This window comes from Papio anubis, chromosome 10 (assembly GCF_008728515.1).
Source record: "Papio anubis isolate 15944 chromosome 10, Panubis1.0, whole genome shotgun sequence".
NCBI classification, from domain to species: Eukaryota; Metazoa; Chordata; class Mammalia; order Primates; family Cercopithecidae; genus Papio; species Papio anubis.
This window is the reverse complement of record NC_044985.1, coordinates 85,247,123-85,266,506: the sequence shown is the minus strand read 5'-3', so window position 1 is coordinate 85,266,506 and position 19,384 is coordinate 85,247,123. Positions and strand designations below refer to the sequence as shown.

At 37.9% G+C, this 19,384-nt stretch overlaps 1 protein-coding gene across 5 annotated transcripts in view; it reads left to right on the top strand.

Moving 5' to 3' along the window:
- Positions 1–19,384, top strand: part of C2CD6 (C2 calcium dependent domain containing 6) — a 176,813-nt gene that overhangs the window by 155,102 nt on the left and 2,327 nt on the right. For 3 of the 5 annotated variants that reach the window (XM_017946785.3, XM_003907813.3, XM_021923878.2), the window contains 2 exons: positions 13,265–13,339; positions 14,494–18,084. The exons of 1 other annotated variant lie outside the window; for it this stretch is intronic. In XM_017946785.3, coding sequence (XP_017802274.1) covers positions 13,265–13,339; positions 14,494–18,084 — 3,666 coding nt within the window. The remainder of the gene's footprint in view (positions 1–13,264; positions 13,340–14,493; positions 18,085–19,384) is intronic. One more of the 5 variants, XM_017946786.1, reaches the window with a different exon arrangement.

Genomic DNA, 19,384 nt, shown 5'->3' with positions numbered 1-19,384 from the left:
CATTTAAAAAATGGAGAGTTCTCCAAAGAAGATATACAAATGGCCAATAAGCACATGAAAACATGCTCAACACTACAAATCATAAGACAAATGCAAATCAAAACCACAATGAATTATCACCCCCCATCCACTGGGATGGCCTCTATCAAAATAAAAGAAAATAATGTGTTGGTGAGGATGTTGAGAAATTGGAACCCTTGTGCACTGTTGGTGGAAATGTAAAATGATGCAGCCACTATGGAAAACAATATGGAGGTGCCTCAAAATATTAAAAATAGAATTACCATGTGATCCTATTTCTGATACATAGATATATACCTATTTCTGGGTATATATCTAAAAGAATTCAATTCAAAACAGGACCTTGAAGAAATTTTGCACACCCATGTTTACTGCAGCATTATTCACAATACCCAAGAGGTAGAAACATCACAAATGTCCTTAGAGGAACAGATAAGGAAACTGTGGTATAAAAATGCAGTGGAATGTTATTCAACCTTAAGAAAGAAATCCTGTCACATGCTACAGCATGGATGAACTTTGAGGAATTATGCTAAGTGAAATGAGCCCATCACAAAAGGACAAATACTTCACAGTTCCATTGGAGTGGAGATTATGAGCATGATCATGGCTCACTGCCGCCTCGAACTCTGAGACTCAAGCCATCCTTCCACCTCAGCCTCCCAAAGTGCTAGGATTATAGGCATGGCCACCACACCCAGCTGGGTTTCAGTTTTGCAAGATGAAAAAATTCTCGAGATCTGTTGCACAACAATGTGAATTTACTTAACACTATTGAACTGTACATTTAAAAAATGGTTAAGATTGTAAAATTAATGTTATGTGCTTTTTAACACAGTAAAAAAATGGAAAAAACCCACAATTGTAGGAAATGCAGTATTCCTGTAATTACTTCAAGTTTGAACTTTGACATCTTCATTTATATCATTTTTAAGTCAACTAATTTAAATAATTAACTGCATTTATACTTTTAAACAGTTTCATATACCTATAAAATTAGAAAATTCCTGCCTTTGGCACCCTTTGACTATTTTGTATTGTCCTATAGTTCTCTTGCTTTACATAAAAGGCTTTTATTCTTTGGAGCAAGATAAATCTATTTGTGTCAGCCCAGATACATTTATTTTTAAACTTACGTTAGTTTCTATAATTTGCAAATGAGTCTTGACCATATAGCTCATCTTTTCTTGCTGCTTTGAAATTCAACATTTATCCTATGCTAATTTAACATGTGATGTGGTTTGACTCTGTGTCCCCGCCCAAATCTCATCTTGAATTGTAATCCCCACATGTTGGGGGAGGGGTTTGGTGGGAGGTGATTGAATCATGGCAGTGGACTTCCCCCTGGTTCTGGTGACAGTGAGTTCTCACAAGATCTGGTTGTTTGAAAGTGTGTGATACTTCCCCCTTTGCTCGCTGTCTCTCCTGCCACCATGTAAAGAAGGCCTTGCTTCCCCTTCACCTTCCGCCATGATTCGAAGTTTCCTGAGGCCCCCCCAAGTCATGCTTCCTGTTAAGTCTGTGAAACTGTGAGTCAATTAAACCACTTTTCTTCATGAATTACCCAGTTTCAGGTAGTTCTTTATAGCTGTGTGCAAATGGACTAATATAACATGCTAATTATTATATGCTAATTTCCTTATTTACATGAGCTGTTTCAGTATTCTGTTCCATTAATTTTGCCTGTTTCTATGACATTACTATACAACATTAATTACCATAACTTTAAATTCATTTAATATTGGTAGGGAACACACACATCTGCTTTTTCATCATTTTCTTCATAATTCTTATAAATTCTTATTGATGAAGTATTAGAATCATCTTGGCAAGTTCTATAACTCAGATTTTAGTTGGGGTTGCATTGAATTATAGATTGGTATAGTTTGATATATTTACAAAATTTTCATCCAGGAAAATTCAGTATCCTGTATTTTCTTTTTAAATCTTTCATAGCTCCTGTTCATTTCTTATTAGATAAATTCTTTAGTATTGGATAGTTTCTGATGTAAATGTGAATGGGATCTTTTTAAGATTACATTTTTCAGGCACTATTTGGATATGGTGTTATACAATACTATGTGTATATTTGTATGCTGATCTTATATTGGTCCACTTTCCTAAACTCTCTTATTCTTAATTTTTCAGTTCTCTTGAATTTTTTAAAGATAAGTGATCATATCATCCATTAGGCACAGTTTTGTTTCCTGGCTTCTAATATTTCTACCTGTTGTTTCTTGTTCTAATCTTGGCTAAACTGCTTATGCAGTATTGGACAGTAGCAGTAAGGAAAGGCATTCTTGTTACAGATTCTAATGAATAGTCTATTAGTATCTCAATTTCAAGTGCAATGCATGAGGTAGGAAAGCAGTTTTTTAATCCTATTCCTAGTTTGTTGGAAGATTTATTTGAAAATCAAGAATAGGGTTGATTGGGCTGGGTGCGGTGGCTCATACCTGTAATCCCAACACTTTGGGAAGCCTGGGCAAGGGGATCATGACATCAGGAGATCGAGACCATCTTGGCTAACACAGTGAAATCCCATCTCCACTAAAAATACAAAACATTAGCCATGCATGGTGGCAGGCACCTGTAGTCCCAGCTACTTGGGAGGCTGAGGCAGGAGAATCGCTTGAACCTGGGAGGTGGAGGTTGCAGTGAGCCGAGATCAGGCCACTGAACTCCAGCCTGGGCAACAGAGAAAGACTCCATCTCAAAAACAAAACAAAATGAAAAAGAATGGGGTTGATTTTTATCAAATACTGACCCTTGTGGAGGAAATTAACACAATTTGTGTCTTGTAATTTGCTTATATAATGAATTACATGAATAGATTTTCTAATGTTGAACCATCTTTGTATTCCCATATAATTCCTCCTGGGTTATACTACACAGAATTTGCTATAACTTATTTAGGAGTTTTGTACATCTATTCATAATGAGATTGACCTAAAAATTTGGCATCATTTACCTGTAAATGTTGCCTTGGTGTTGTTTTTTGTTTGTTTGTTTGTTTGTTTGTTTTTGAGACAGAGTCTTGCTCTGTCGCCCAGGCTGGAGTGCAGTGATGCCATCTCGGCCCACTGCAACCTCTACCTCCTGGGTTCACGCCATTCTCCTGTCTCGGCCTCCTGAGTAGCTGGGACTATGGGTGCCCGCCACCACGCCAGCTAATTTTTTGTATTTTTAGTAGAGACGGGGTTTCACCGTGTTAGCCAGGATGGTCTCCATCTCCTGACCTTGTGATCCACCCACCTCGGCCTCCCAAAGTGCTGGGATTACAGGCATGAGCTACTGTGCCCGGCCAGCTTTGTGTTTTTTTATAAGTAGATTAGTTTTTTAAAATAACCTTTTAATTTTGGAATAACTGTAGATTTACAGAACACTTGTAAATATATTAGAGAGTTCCTATATACCCCTCATCCACTTTCCTCTGTTGTTAACATCTTACATTACCATAGTACATTTGCCAAAACTAAGAAACCAACATTAGTACATTACTATTACCTAAATCTAGACTGAATTTGTCCAATTTTTCCATTAATATACTCTTTGTGTCTCAAGATTCAGTACAGAGTACTACATTGCATTTTGTTGTCATGACTCTCCAGTTTCCTCTGGTTTTTGACAGTTTTTCTGATCTTCCTTGTTTTGTTGTTGTTGTTTTTAACATGACTTTGACAATCTTGATGAGCACTAGCCAGGTATCCTGCAGAATGTCCCCTAAACTGTGTTTGTCTGATGTTTTTTCCATTATTATGTTTGCATTATGAGTTTTTGGAAAAAATACCACAGTGGTGAAGTGCCCTTCTCAGTGCATCCTATCAGGGATTGATGATAGCACACGATGACACTAGGGAAAAAGGCAGCATAAGACTGATTCCTTAGAAAAGCAAACCATCTGGGGGCCAGGTGCAGTGGCTCACACCTGTAATCCCAGCACTTTGGGAGGCCGAGGTGGGCAGATCACTTGAGGTCAGGAGTTCGAGACCAGCCTGGCCAACATAGTGAAACCTCCTCTACTAAAAATACAAAAATTAGCCAGGCATGGTAGTGTGCACCTGTAGTTCCAGCTACTCAGGAGGCTGAGGCACGAGAATCACTTGAACCCAGGGGGCAGAGGTTGCAGTGAACTGAGATCGTGCCACTGCACTCCAGCCTGGGCAACAGAGAGATACCTCATCTCAAAAAAAAAAAAAAAAAAGTGAACCATTTGAGGAGCCCCCAGCTAAATTGGTGTTCCAGTACCAGGGTGACTAGTAACCCTAGCCTAGCAGGAAATGAAGGAGAACTGGATATGGGTGTTTACAGTGTGCCTTCACAGGATATTTCTTTTACCTGGGAGATGGCCTAACGCCTAGTTGTCTGACCTGAGACCAGGGGTTCCTTCACACAGGAAACTTGTTTATACTAGCAGATGCCCTTTAGCTCTTGTCTGACTTGTGTCTACTTTATTTCTCCTTACCAGTGCACTGGCACTAGGAACCTTACCTTATGTTCCCTCTAGCATCCCAGGGAAAACCTGACGTGGAGTAGCCCCTAGTTCTTCAGATGGAAGGTGCAAATTTTGTATACCACCACAATAGGAAACAAGTTCAAAGATTTTTTACTTACAGATCCTGGGCAAGGAGGGCACAGTGAGTCAGGAAGGCAGTCCTTCAGTCCCTGGGTCATGAGAAGCAGGAATGAAAAGTCAGGCAGAGAGAGAGAGAAGAGCATGTGACAGAGAATAGGGCATAGGTCACTTTAAGTTTGTGGGTAAATTCCTGAATGGTCCATTTAAAGGAAGTGGTAGGAAAGCAGGGAGCTCAGTCTGCCAGGTAGGAGAGACACCTCTGAGTTCTAATCTCTGACCGCCATCTTGAGCTATTTGGACATGGTGTAGAACTGAAAACTGTGTCAAGAGTGACCAAGCTCTTTTTCTGGTGTGAGAAATTTAAACTTGTATTCAAAATGGAGGCCGAGGCCACATAAAATTAGAAGAGTTCACTACGGGGACAAAGTAAGCCTTAAAATTATACTAGTTTACTGCCTGAAGGCAGCAGCACAGGAGCAGGAAGCCAAACAGAGCTTGGAGATCTCATTGGGTTGAGGAGCTAGAGTCTGAAATTTAGCAGACAGAGGGAAACTGGTAGAGTACCAGAACAGAAGAAACTAGAGGCAAGAAAGCTCCAGATAACTGTAAAGAAGTTCCTCTGGAGTCTTTGGCTGAGTACTGATCTAAGCAGAAAATTACTGAAAGCAAGGAAAAGAACCACTGGAAAGATAAGGTAGAAAATTATAGGTACTCACACAGGACTTCCAATAATTCCATATTCTCATCAGCCATAATGGAAAGACTCATAACACATGACAGTAAGTAGAATCCTTAGAAGGACATCACCTTAGTAGAGAGGCTAAATCAGCCCCTTCTAAAGCTCCACTGAAGGTTTCTCTAGATAACCTTCTACCCAATAAATCTTAAAATAAAGGAACCCAACTAATTCCAAGTAATTTAAATGTGCATAAGAGCAAAATCAAAACGATTTGAAATTTTAAAAAAATTATCAATCAACAACATAAAATCCACAATTCCTAACATTCCATACAACATTACCAGGTGTTTGGCCAGGCACAGTGGCTCACACCTGCAATCCCAGGACTTTGGGAGGCTGAGGTAGGAGGATTGCTTAAGGCCAGGACTTCAAGACCAGCCTGGGCAACAAGGCAAGACCCTGTGTCTACAAAATAAAATTTTAAAATTAGCCAGGTGTGGTGGTGCACACCTGTAGTTCCAGCTACTCAGGAGGCTGAGGCAGTAGGATCACTTGAGCCCAGGAGTTAGAGGCTGCAGTGAGCTGATTTTGCAACTGCACTCTCACTTGGGTGACAGAGTGAAATTCTGTCTCTTAAGATTAAATTAAATTTTAAAATTACCAGGTATGCCAGGAATATGTGCCTGAAGTCCCAGCTACTCAGGAGGCTCAAACAGGAAGATAATTTGGGCCCTGGAGTTTGAATCCAGACTGAGCAACATAGTGAGACCTAGTGTCTAAAAAATGAAATAATAAAATGTATTTTTAAAAAATACTGGGCATATAAAAAAGCAATAAAATATGACTCATTATGTAGGGAAAAATCAAATAATAGAAAAAGATCCTGAAATGACATCAATGATAGAACAGGCAGAAAAGGATGTTAAGAGAGCCATTATAAATATAGTTCATACATTCAAGAAGGTAGAGGAAACATGAGTGTGATGAGGAAAAAAATAGAGGGGATAATTAACCCCAAAGGAATTTTTAGAGATAAAAAATATCTAAAATAGTAACCTTTAAGAGATTAACAACATATCAGATGCTTCAGAAGATAAGATCAGTGAACCTGAAGACAGAGGATTAGGAGCTACACAAAAATGAAACACAAATGGAAAAAAAAACACAGTATCACTAACATGTGAAAATACTAAGTGGTATAACACACATGTAATTGGAGTCTGGGAGGGGAACTGAAAAACGATTTGAAGAAAATGGTCAAAATATTTTTAAGTTTGATGAAAACTATAAACCCACATATCTGAGAAGCTTAATAGATTCCAAGGGAATGAACCTAAAGAAAACCATGCTAATAATCAAATTACTAAGAACCAATGATAAAGAGAAACCTTTACTCACAGGGGCAAAAGGCACATTATTTACAGATTTAAATAAGAAATATTGACAGAGGAAGAAATAAAAACAGACTTTTTATTTTATTTTATTTTATTTATTTATTTTTGAGATGGAGTCTCACTCCGTCGCCCAGGCTGGAGTGCAGTGGCACGATCTTGGCTCACCACAACCTCCACCTCGCAGGTTCAAGTGATTCTCCTGCCTCAGCCTCCCGAGTAGCTGGGATTACAGGCGTGTGCCATGATGCCTGGCTAATTTTTGTATTTTTAGTAGAGATGGGGTTTCACCATGTTAATCAGGCTGGTCTCAAACTCCTGACCTCATGATCCACCCACCTTGGCCTCCCAAAGTGCTGGGATTACAGGCATGAGCCACTGCGCCCGGCCCAGACTTCTTATTAGACTATGAAAGGCAGAAGACTATGGAGTGACATCTTTACAGTAATGAAAGATAATGAAACCTGTTTACCTAGAATTCATCTTCAAAACAGTTGAAACGTTTTTTGGAGTTTGTATTGTATTCACCCTTTCTCCATCTGCTTCTAAGTACAGCAGCACTGTTGGTCTTGAGCAGCGGGAGCCTAGTTCCCAATTCCCTTCATGGAACTGGAGGGAACATAGTTTTATTTGCAACTTATTGTATATGTCTGTTCTAAACTGGCTGGAGGATACCTGAAGGATGGGTTTGCTTGTCTCTATCTCACATAACATGGAATGAGGGCAGGAAAAGCAGTGAGCAGTATTCATAAAAGCTATCCGGGGACTAAAAATCCACAGATAACTGGGTGAAGAGATTAAATCTAATTTCTTCACTTCTTATAAGTCCATTCAAATTGTCTATTTCTACTTGTGTCAGTTTTGGTAGTTTGGCTTTTTTAAGAGATGTGTTTATTCCATCTAAGTTATCCAACTTGTTGGTGTACAAATGTTCATAGTACTCTTATAATCCTTTTGGTTTCTGTAAAATCAGTAATAATATCCCACTTCCATTTCTGATCTTAGTAGTTTGAGTCTTTCTTGTTTTCTTAATCAATTTAGCTATAAAGGTTTGTAAATTTTGTTGATCTTTACAAAGAACCATCTTTTGGTTTCATTGATAGTCTCTATTGTGTTTCTGTTCTCTATTTTATTTACCTCCACTCTAATCTTTATTATTTCCTTCCTTCTTTTAGCTTTAGGCTTAGTTTGCTGCTTTTATTCTAATGTATGCATTATGGAATGTATACATAGTTCCTTAAGATAAAATTAGGTTGTTAATTTGAGATGTTTCTCTTTTTTTTTTTTTTTTTTTGAGATGGAGTTTTGCTCTTGTTGCCCAGGCTGGAATGCAATGGTACGATCTTGGCTCACTGCAACCTCCGCCTCCTGGGTTCAAGCAATTCTCCTGCCTCAGCCTCCTGAGTAGCTAGGATTACAGGCATGCACCACCACACCCAGCTAATTTGGTATTTTTAGTAGAGACGCAGTTTCTCCACATTGGTCAGGCTAGTCTTGAACTCCCGACCTCAGGTGATCTGCCTGCCTTGGCCTCCCAAAGTGCTGGGATTACAGGCATGAGCCACCACGCCCAGCCTGAGATATTTCTCTTTTTTAATGTAAATGCTTACAGCCATAAATTTCTCCCCTTAGCGTTGATTTTTCTGTGTCCCTTAAGTTTTGGTATGTTGTGTTTTCATTTGTCTCAAGGTATCTCCTAATTTTTCTTGTAATTTCTTCTGTGACACATTGGTTTTTAAAGAATTTTTTGTTTAATTTCCAAATGTTTGTGAATTTTCTAATTTTCTTCTATTACTGATTTCTAGCTTTATTCTACTGTAAGAATAAATTTCAGTATGCGTAGAAGTTTTTCAGTTAAGAATAGTGTTTAACTTGATTAAACATGATTAATCATGTTAATGATAACATGAGTTAATCATGAGTAACATGTTAAGCATGAGTAACAAAAACTTAGAAACAGTGCCTTAAATCGTAATATTGTGGTTTCATGATGTCATCAGGGGCCCAGATTCCTTTTCTTTATGGACAGCCATCCTCAGCATGAGTATGTTACTGAAGGGTAACACCAGATGGACTTTATATCTCCAGGCATCACATGTATTGCAGGCTGGAGTGCAGTGATGTGATCTCCACTCACTGCAACCTCCACCTCCTGGGTTCAAGTGATTCTTCTGCCTCAGCCTCCCAAGTAGCTGGAACCACAGGCATGTGCCACCATGCTCAGCTAATTTTTTGTATTTTTAGTAGAGACAGGGTTTCAACGTGTTAGCCAGGATGGTCTCGATCTCCTGACCTCATGATCCACCCACCTTGGCCTCCCAAAGTACTGGGATTACAGGTGTGAGCCACTGCACCTGACCATCGGCCTCTGTTTTAAGATACTCTCTCAGCAACTTCCAATTATGTCTAGTTGGCCAAAATTTTGTCACATGGCCACTCCTGTCTGCAGAGGAGGCTAGAAGATGTAGCGCTTTTGATAGGGGATATTTCTGCCCCTTAAAAAATGTAAGTTCTTGAGATAGTACATTTTAGGAAGGCAACTAGCATTCTCTGTCACAGGGAGCAAGAGACTACTTAGGATACTACTGCTTGGGGAAACATGATGGTGGCTTGTTCTATAGTAGTAGGGGGGTTGATAGGAAAAGGTGATTGGATATATATGCACATAATTATATATATAATATATATATCCAATATATATTAATATATAAATTATATGTATATAATTTTTTTTAGACAGGGTCTCACTCTGTTGCCCAGGCTGGCGTGTAGTGGTATGATCATACCTCACTGCAACCTCCCACTCCTGGGCTCAAGTGATCCCCCACCTCAGCCTCCTAACTGGGACCATAAGCTGCACCACCACACCTGGCTAATTTTTTGTAGTTTTTGTAGAGACAAGGTTTTTCCATGTTGCTCAGGCTGATCTCAAACTCTGGGACTCAGGTGATCCGCCTGCCTCAGCCTCCCAAAGTGCTGGGATTACAGGTGTGAGCCACCGTGCCTGGTCATACTTGATCTGCTTTGAAGGCAGCAGCCACAGGACTTAATGCGGAATTAGTTATGGAAAGGAGAAGGAGAGGAATACAGACTCTTAGGTTTCTGGCCTAACAATTCCAGAGATAGAAGCATCATCAACTGAGAAGTGGAAAAACAGAAAGCCTAAGGGTTTTCTTTTTTGGGAGTGTGGTGCCTAATCTAAAATTGTATTTTATATACATTAAATTTGAGATAATCATCATACAGCTAAAGGGAACTCAATATTCTCTTGAATATCTCTGAGCTATTTAGAATCTTTTCCAAGGATCACCCTCCTCCTACATTCCTCAGAAATATTTCTATTTACGCTGGAGTTAGTTCCATTTGTTCTTATTGATTCTTCACTTACATATATCAATTTTTCTCATATACATGGTAAACTTCGTTTTATGTTTATAAATGGAGGGGTATGTTGATTGTATAGGTATGCTCTGTCCATGTGCTGGGCAGGCTTCCCTGGAGGGTGTGTAGGGATGGAAGATGGTAGGTAGGATCACTGAGTTCTCTACATTTCCAAAGAACCAGTGTGTTTCCTGGATGGAACTCCCTTTTTTTCAAATCCCCTTTTAGTTTTCTAATTTGGAAGTGTGAGTCTCAGCAGTCCTTACTCTGCTTCCCTGTCAAGGCCCAAAACTTATATCTCTGCATAGGAATATGCCATATTCTCCTTAGAGAACAGTTTTTTGATGTTTGGGAGAGTGACTGGGGAAAGAGTGCTGCCAGCAGTGTTTGATCTGTGTGCACAGAGAAAGAAAGGGGTGATAACGAAGGGTCCAAGAGGTCTAGCTGTTCCAAATGCAGCTCTTTAATAACTATGGACGTTCCCGTGATCTGATTTTCTTTGTGTATGCTGAGCGTGATGGTTAATATTAGGTGTCAACTTAACTGGATTGAGAGATGACTAGAGGGCTGGAAAAGTATTGTTTCTGGGTGTGTCTGTGAGGGTGTTGCCAGAGGAGACTGACATTTGAGGCGGTGGACTGGGAGAGGAAAACCCACCCTCAATGTGGGTGGGCACTGTCCAGTTGCTGCCAGCTCAGCTAGAACAAAGCAGACAGAGGAAGAGGGATGAGCTTGCTTGCTGAGTCTTCTGGCTCACTCCCTCTTCCCTTGCCAGATGCTTTGCTTCCTCTCCTCCTGCCCTGGGACATCAGACTCCAGGTTTTTCAGCCTTTGGACCCTGGGACTTGCAGTAGCGGTCTCCAGGGGGCTTTCAGGCCTTCACCTACAGACTGAGGGTTGCACTGTTGGCTTCCCTGGTTTTGAGGCTTTCGAACTTGGACTGAGCCGCTACTGGCTTCTCTCTTTCTCCAGCTTGCAGATAGCCTATCGCAGGAATTCGCTGTGTAATCATGTGCGCTATTCTCCCTCATAATCTCCCTTTTATATATACATATATCCTGTGGGTTCTGTCCCTCTGGAGAACCCTGATTAATACACTGACTTGGAATGTATTGCTTCTCAGGCCCCCCTGATTTTACATCTCTAATAACTATTGTTTAAGGTTATGGTTTTTCTGATTGGGGTTTTCCATTAAGTCAATTATATCTACTCTCACATTTTCTGAATTTTCTCAAAGGTCTAGATCCTGGTAGCTCACCTTACTGATTTCCAGTATTGCCATGGTTCTTTCTTTGTGAAATAATATTTTCTGTTAATGTACTGGCACCTTGGGAGATAGGAGAGTAGACTCACATGTTCAGTCTGCCATCTTGAAGCTCCTGTATTGATTTGTTAAATTGTCTCTTCCTAGCTTCCTAACATGCATACCTAGAACATTCCCCCAATGTTACTTTACTGAAGCTTTTTATTTATGAAAGTATTATATGTTCATCTAATCAATAATGCCCAGTTAAACAGAGTAAACGTTAATAGCATCCTCCTTCCTCTCCTCCAGGGCTACTCCCGTGAGAAAACAATGTAAGCATTTTGAATCCATTCACACATTTGTCCATGCTTGTAGTAGGGGGGATTTTTTGTTTGCTTTGTTTGTTACAAAAATGAAATTATATTTTTCTACTACTTGTTCTTTCACTTGTTTATCATACATGTGTCTTTTTTAGATTTTTCTATTAAATTCATTTAAAGCAATAAACTTTCAAATGTTATAATGTCAACTGTGTTTAAGAGAGATTTGGGAGAAATTTAAGCAAAGAAAAACAAAAGGAACAAAAGAATAGGTATGGAAGTACAAGATGTATGTCAAGTATTCAGAGTTGGACACATTTGGCTGGAGGAGAGGAACCATACTGGCAAATATTGAGAAACTTGCAGAGACAATACAGAGTTGGTGTGTGAGGACAATGAGTGGGAAGCCACTGAGGCTTTAAGAATAGGGTCATTTATTAACTGCTTAATGTTAATTAAACCTTAAAACAACCTAAAAGTATCTCTAATAAAAATGTTACTCATTGAATTGTTATTTTACTTAATTTAGTCCATAGTGAAGCCTCTACAGACTAAAGGAGATAATGTATAGGAGAGTCATTTGAAGTACCAAGTGTTCTGTAAAGAGATGTGTCACGTTTTCTCTCTGTATGAGCTGGCAGTGTGGATGCACATTCTGATGCTTCTAAAGCCACTCATTCTCCCTCACTGCTATCAGGATTGTGTGAGGAACTGAGTACCCAATGAAAACTTTGGACACCTAGGATTTAAGCTACTAATCATCTGGGTAATTTGGGACAAGAAACTTCAGCTTCAGATTCTGTGTAAAATAAGAACTAGAACTAGATTATCTCCAAAACACTTCCATTTCTAAAAATTCAATGGTTTTGTGATCCTGTAATGGTTCTCATACATCTTGATTTAATACTCAAGTATTTCTTTAGGGAGTTTTACATCTTCATTTAACAGTGACAGGTTGATAATCACTGAAAATGCTATCTATGGCTGGGCGTGGTGGCTCATGCCTGTAATCCCAGCACTTTGGGAGGCCAAGGAAGATGGATCACTTGAGGTCAGGAGTTCGAGACCAGCCTGGCCAACATGGCAAAACCCTGTCTCTACAAAAAATATAAAAATTAGCCAGATGTGCTGGCACATGCCTGTAATCCCAGCTACTCAGGTGGCTGAGGCACAAGAATCGCTTAAACCCAGGAGGCAGAGGTTGCAGTGAGCCAAGATCACACCACTGCACTCTGGCCTGGGCAACAGAGCAAGACTGTCTCGAAATAATAAATAAATAAATAAATAAAATGCTATCTCAATATACTATGAGCTGCCATGTATTGTCTAACGGTATCTCACAGCCTTTTAAAAATCAGGTTACATTTCTTCTGACAATTCTATTTTATTTTTACTTTTGTTTCTGCTTGAAGTTGCTGTGCATTATTTTGAGTTTACGAATTCAATAGGGTGACTATTATAATACCAATGAAGCCAATATTTCACATATATAATATTATATATATATAGATTTCTTTCATAATTGGCAAGTATAGTTATGATAAAAATATTTAGGTTTAAAAATTTTATACCTCTAATAACTATTGCAAGAATAAAATGATCTTGATACTCTTACAAGTAATCTAAAATTAGAACTTCTTTTTTTATAAGGTGGCTTTTTCACCAAAAGAATATAATTCACCATCTTTCAGACCAGAATATATAGAATTCAAACCAAAATTTCAGGTGAGTCCTGAATTATTCTATCCCAATATCATTATACTTAATTACTAGGTTTCTTCAATACTTTAATTCAATAGTTCTAAAAAGCTACTCATTAGAAACACCTGGCTATTGTAAAAAATACACATTCCCAGGTCCATTTCTGACCTAATGAATCTCAACCCAGAAACAGAACCTGGGAATTTGTATTTCTCAAAAAAGAAAACAAACAAAAAAAAAAAAACTAAGGGGATTCTTAATTTGTCATCTGGGTATCCACTAGAATTTGAAAACCAGTTACAATAAGTTTCATCCATTAAAAATAATTTTGAACTACTAAGTTGAAATAAAATAAGACAAATAGTAGGCTGATTCTTTCACATTTTGCTTTCTTTTAGTTAGATAACACAGAAGTATGAAAAAAGAGTTTCAATAAGAATATTTATTCTGAAGGCTGTTTCAATGATAGAAGAGCCTGATCCCAGAGCTAAAAAGCTGCTTATGAATATTACACTGAAATTTTACTGTAATCCTGAGTTTTCTATATGGTTCTCCCTTACCCATTTCTGGGGCATTATACAGTATGCATCAAAAAGCAAGATTAAACTGTGACATGTTAAGGACTGGGTGGAGCTCATTATCATTGTTGAAACTCTCAGACTTAAAGGCAGATGATATATGCCCCCAAGTCAGTTTTCAGAGAATATTTGATACTTTTCGTGAGTTTCATTTTAGTACTTTTCACTACTTGCTTGAATTTAAAAAAAAATATTTCCTACATTGCTATGAATGTAGCAAATATTTAGGTAGATGAGACTTGGATCCTGATGTTAGCCACTGTCTAAGGAAATGAAGCTAACACTAGAAATTAAGTTCTTAACAATAAACTATTTATGGATGGCTTTTTAAGTATTTAAAAATATTCCAAGTAGCAAAAAGCACTTGGACACAAAATAGCATCAGAATTAAGAATTTGAAATTTTTCCATTAAAATATTTTATTTCAATTTCAAATATTTTAAAATAATTAAAGTTGATTTTTTCCCTTTGTGGAGGGTAGGAGAGTAAATAGATACATTGACAGATTGCTCAAAGAAAATTAACTAGAAAATGTATAATAAATTCGAAATCATTGCTACCAAACGTCTTACCTTTTTTTTTTTTTTTTTAACATTGCAGTTTCAGAAAGTCAACAAGAACGGTTTTGATCCTTTTCTAAGGAATATAAACAAAATGTCAGTCAGTAAAAGAAAAGATCAAGATATATACAAACGTAGAAACATTTTAGGTGCAGAGGTTATAGAGCACGAAGACCAGGATCCTCCTTATCCAGCACAATCAAAAACTGCAGGACCTGCTAATAAAACCTGGGCCCATGACCCTAATATCTTCACAACAAAGACGTCAGAAACTGAGAATAAGTTAGCCCCTGACCCTACTATCAATACGATAAAGGGTTTAGATACAAAGTATAATTTAAAAGAAAATCTACCAAATGTATCTTTACCAAGTTTCAAAGGAGAATCATCAAGGGCTGGAAATGTACATGCAAATACATGTCACCTCTCAAAGTCTTTAAATTTTACCCCCCAGATAGAATATTTAAAACAATCAATGATACTCAAGTCAATTTTAAGTAAAAATCTGCAAGACCTTTCAGACAAATTATTTTCTAAACCAGAAGTTAGTATGAACAGTGAAGCAAGAGAGAAAAGTAGTTCTCTACTTATAAGCATTCATGATAAATCATCAAGTAGTATGGAAGACAACGTATTGGGAAAAAAACAAGATTTAAACAACTGGCTTTCAGAAAAAGACATTTTAAATTCAAAGACTATTTTAAGTCAAATAATTAAAAATATTCCTGTGGATTTATTTTCAGAAGGTAGTCAAATAATTGAAAATATTCCTGCAGATTCACTTTCAGAAGGTAGTCAAGTAATTAAAAATATTCCTGAATATTCACTTTCAGAACAGGGTCAGATAATTAAAAATATTCCTGCAGATTCCTTTTCAGAAGGTGGACCAGGACAATCTCCGGAGGTAGAAGAACATGTCTCTAAAACACACTTCGAAGCTGATGAGAGAGATTTTCCAATTAAAAAAAAGAGTAGTATCAAAAAGAAACATTTAATAAGTGAAGTACCTAACTCCAAATCAGGTTCAAGTGGCACTGTACATGACTACATTATAAGGCAAATATTCACTGCACCAATATTCTCAGAATTGGAGATAGAAGTGAAAGAGCCAAGTGAAACACCAATGAACTTGGAAAATCAAGTACCTACACCTTGGAAGAGAAGTTTGTCATCACATATTCTACTTCATGAAGATAATGCTGATAAAATAGAATTGCCACAGCCCAGATCTGCTATAAGCCAGATAATACAAGCATTTCCTATAGATACGCTTTTAGGATCTGGGATAATCAAAGTGATAGAATTAGATGAAGAACGCCGTAAGAGTTCTTTGCTGGGTACGGGGATCACTTCTCCTAAAGGAAAGCTGAAGGATTCCCAAGAGTATTATTCAGAAATCAGAAGCGAGACAGAACCTCTTTCTGAGCAGAATATACCCATCATTCCCAAAGACACTACTTCTGTTAGTAGAGTTGAATTTATACAGGAAAACCAAAATATGTTCCCACAAGATTCAAGTTATTATTCAATAGCAAATAAAGAACTGGATTTGCCAAGAAATGGTCAGAGGCTTGGTAAAGACGAAAATGACCTCAGTTCTACTTTAGAAAGTTTAACTAACTCATTAATGGATAAACTTAATGAATCAGATGAAATAATGTTAAAATCCTTTTTAAAAAACATCTTCAATGTTTTTTTCAAATATAATCAATCTGAAAGAAGAGGACAACCAGAAAGAGAATTAGAAAGACTAATTCAACCTTCTTTTACAAGTGACACAGAACACCTTAAAGAAATCCAAGAGAATTTTGATAAAGTAGACAAATTAGACAGAAAACATATTTTGAGTCCAAAGTTGCGTGTGCTTCTAGAAGAACTCTCAGAGTCAGAAGTAAAAAATTTAAAATCTGAATTAAGTAAACAAATCCAGCATTACCTTGTAGAAAGACTTTCAGAATCAGGACATATCACCAAGGAGGACTTACCAAAAATCTACCGAAATCTGTATCTGATGAATGAGAAGGTAGAGCGGAAAGGGCCAAACAGTTTTCAGGGGAAATATTCTGAAACTGTGAAAGAAATCATGTCTTTTGTCAAAAATTTCAATCATCATTTCATAGATAAACATTTAGAAATAAAGCTAAGGTCTTTTTTAAATGAGATTCTCCAAAACTATTTCCTAAAAAACATTTCAGAAAGCAGTTTATTTAATGAGACAGAATCTGAGACTATATACCCAAACATGTCTTCTCTAAGGACTAAAAGTGTCTCACTTTCTTTTCATGAACTAGAACAAGATATTTCAAAGGGGAGTTTTGGTAGAAGGTTTGAAATAAACATGAAATATCCTTTAAGTAAATCTCTACAAAACTATCTGATAGCTTTATCAGAAAATGAATTATTACATCTAAAAGCTGATTTAAGCAAACACCTCCAGGGTCTTTTTTTAGAAAAACTTTCAAAATCAGGACTAATGACAAAAAGGCAATTAGAAGGGATCAACCAGCATATAAATTTGCTTAATTCTAGTTCTATACCGTTAAAATATATAAAGACACATTTACCTTTTAGAGATGACCATCACTTTGTGGAGAAGCATTCAGAAAAGCAAAATAAATATTCAAGAATTGTTCAACAAACCACTTTACAAACGGTTTCTGAGGATAAACTTAGAGAAACAGAACTGATTCGAGAGAAAGAAAAGAAATATTTTCCCTTACAGAATTTAAAAGAAAATTCATCTTTAATTAGGGAACAGAAAAGTTATTACACTAAAGAAGAAGCTAAAACACCAAGTTTAATCAAAGTACAACCTTCTTCCAATAAAAATACCCAGGCAAGTCCATTAAACAATTCATCAGAAACACTTACAGATATACTGCTTAAGAAACTAAGGAAAGAACATGTATTTATGCAGCTTCCTCAAGCAGAAAATTCTGTTCATAAAACACAGATTCAAGACCCATATAGTTGGGGTGGTAAATCAAAAATAACTCAATCAAAAGCTTGGTGTGAAAGGACACAGAAAATGAAGTCCCTTGATAGAAAGGAGCATGTAAACATCTATAAATGGACTGTTCAGGAAAAACCTGAAGCAGTATTAACATCGTATCCAAGAATTCCTAATGCCAGAATGCCAAGGGAAGATGAGTATGTAAACAGACTCACTTTTCCTTCCTGGCAAACTAGCACTTTAACTCATTTCAATACAGAGACTGAGGAAAAATCAAAATTAGAAGACCAGTATCGTCAGAGACTGAAAGGAAATAATAACAATAATAAAAAACATTTAGTAACATTTGCACAATACAAAAAAGAAATACAAACTCTTTATATAAAACCAGATGAAATTTGCACTGAAAAATGTGCCAAGTTCCCTGAAATACAGTCATTCCAATATAAAGATGTAGAAAATGAGAAAAACTCGAAACCATCCCTCTTCCCAGAATTATTTAAGAGAGAAGATCTAAAACCCAAGGTCCGAAAAGAAAGAGACCGTGTCGCCAAACCAAAAAAGTCATTTAACAAGATAGTCAGGATACTGCCAACCACACTGCCCACCACAAGAATTCACCTAAAGAAGTCTGTTCCAAGGACACTGCTTCACTGGACTGCAAGAACTACTATACATGTAATGATGTTTTTCTAAGTCTTCTACTTCTGTATTTGACAAAGTTCTGGCAATAATTTAGGGTGTGTGTATCTGCATCCAACTGTGTGTATAACCTTAATTACCCCCAAGACATACAGACCTCCAATTTAAAAATTCCTCTGAAAGGCCGGGCGCAGTGGCTCACGCCTGTAATCCCAGCACTTTGGGAGGCCGAGGCGGGTGAATCCGAGGTCAGGAGATTGAGACCATCCTGGCTAACACGGTGAAACCCCGTTTCTACTAAAAATACAAAAAATTAGCCAGGCGTGGTGGCGGGCGCTTGTAGTCCCAGCTACTCAGGAGGCTGAGGCAGGAGAATGGTGTGAACCCGGGAGGTGGAGCTTGCAGTGAGCTGAGATCTGGCCACTGCACTCCAGCCTGGGCGACAGAGCGAGACTCCGTCTCAAAACAAAACAAAACAAAACAAAACAAAACAAAAAATTCCTCTGAAACTTAAATATCACCTCACCTGATTCAAAATGCAATCACAAAATCAGGGAGACTGTTAACACACCTACTACCTTTTTATGAAATAAACAGTGGCAACCCTTCCTCCCAACCCACCATCTGGGACATGAATTAGAAAAAGGTGCCCTCTTCCTCTAGGCAGATTCTCCCAGCTGACACAGCTGAGAGTCAGAGTACATAGTCCTGATTGTGGAAAACTGTCTGGATTTTAGCCCTGACTAAAATTAGTACAACTATTGGCTGTGGCCCGATACTGTGGAAACACAGCTGACATTTTCTTTTCATAGAGATTAACTACAACTATTAGAGGTTTTTTTTTTTTTCTTCACATAGCCGAATTATCTTTGCTTCGGTTAAACAAATATGAAGCTCCTATGTGCCAGTTATCTGGCTAAAAATTAGGGATATGTAAAATTTGCAATCCATTGGATTATGAATTGCAAGAATTTAACTTCTAGTCTTTTCTTTTTTCACCACCATGCTATATCATGTGCTGAGAAACTTGAGAATTCAAATATATTTTTAATATTAACATAAAACGATCAGGAGACCAGGCTTGGTGGCTCACGCCTATAAGGCCAGCACTTTGGGAGGCTGAGGCAGGTGGATCACTTGAGGCCAGGAGTTTGAGACCAGCCTGGCCAATGTGGTGAAACTCCGTCTCTACTAAAAGTACAAAAATTAGCTGGGTGTTGTGGTGCATGTCTGTAATCCCAGCTACTTGAGAGACTGAGGCACGAGAATCGCTTGAACCCAGGAGGCGGAGGTTGCAGTGAGCCAAGATGGCGCCACTGCACTCCAGCCTGGACAA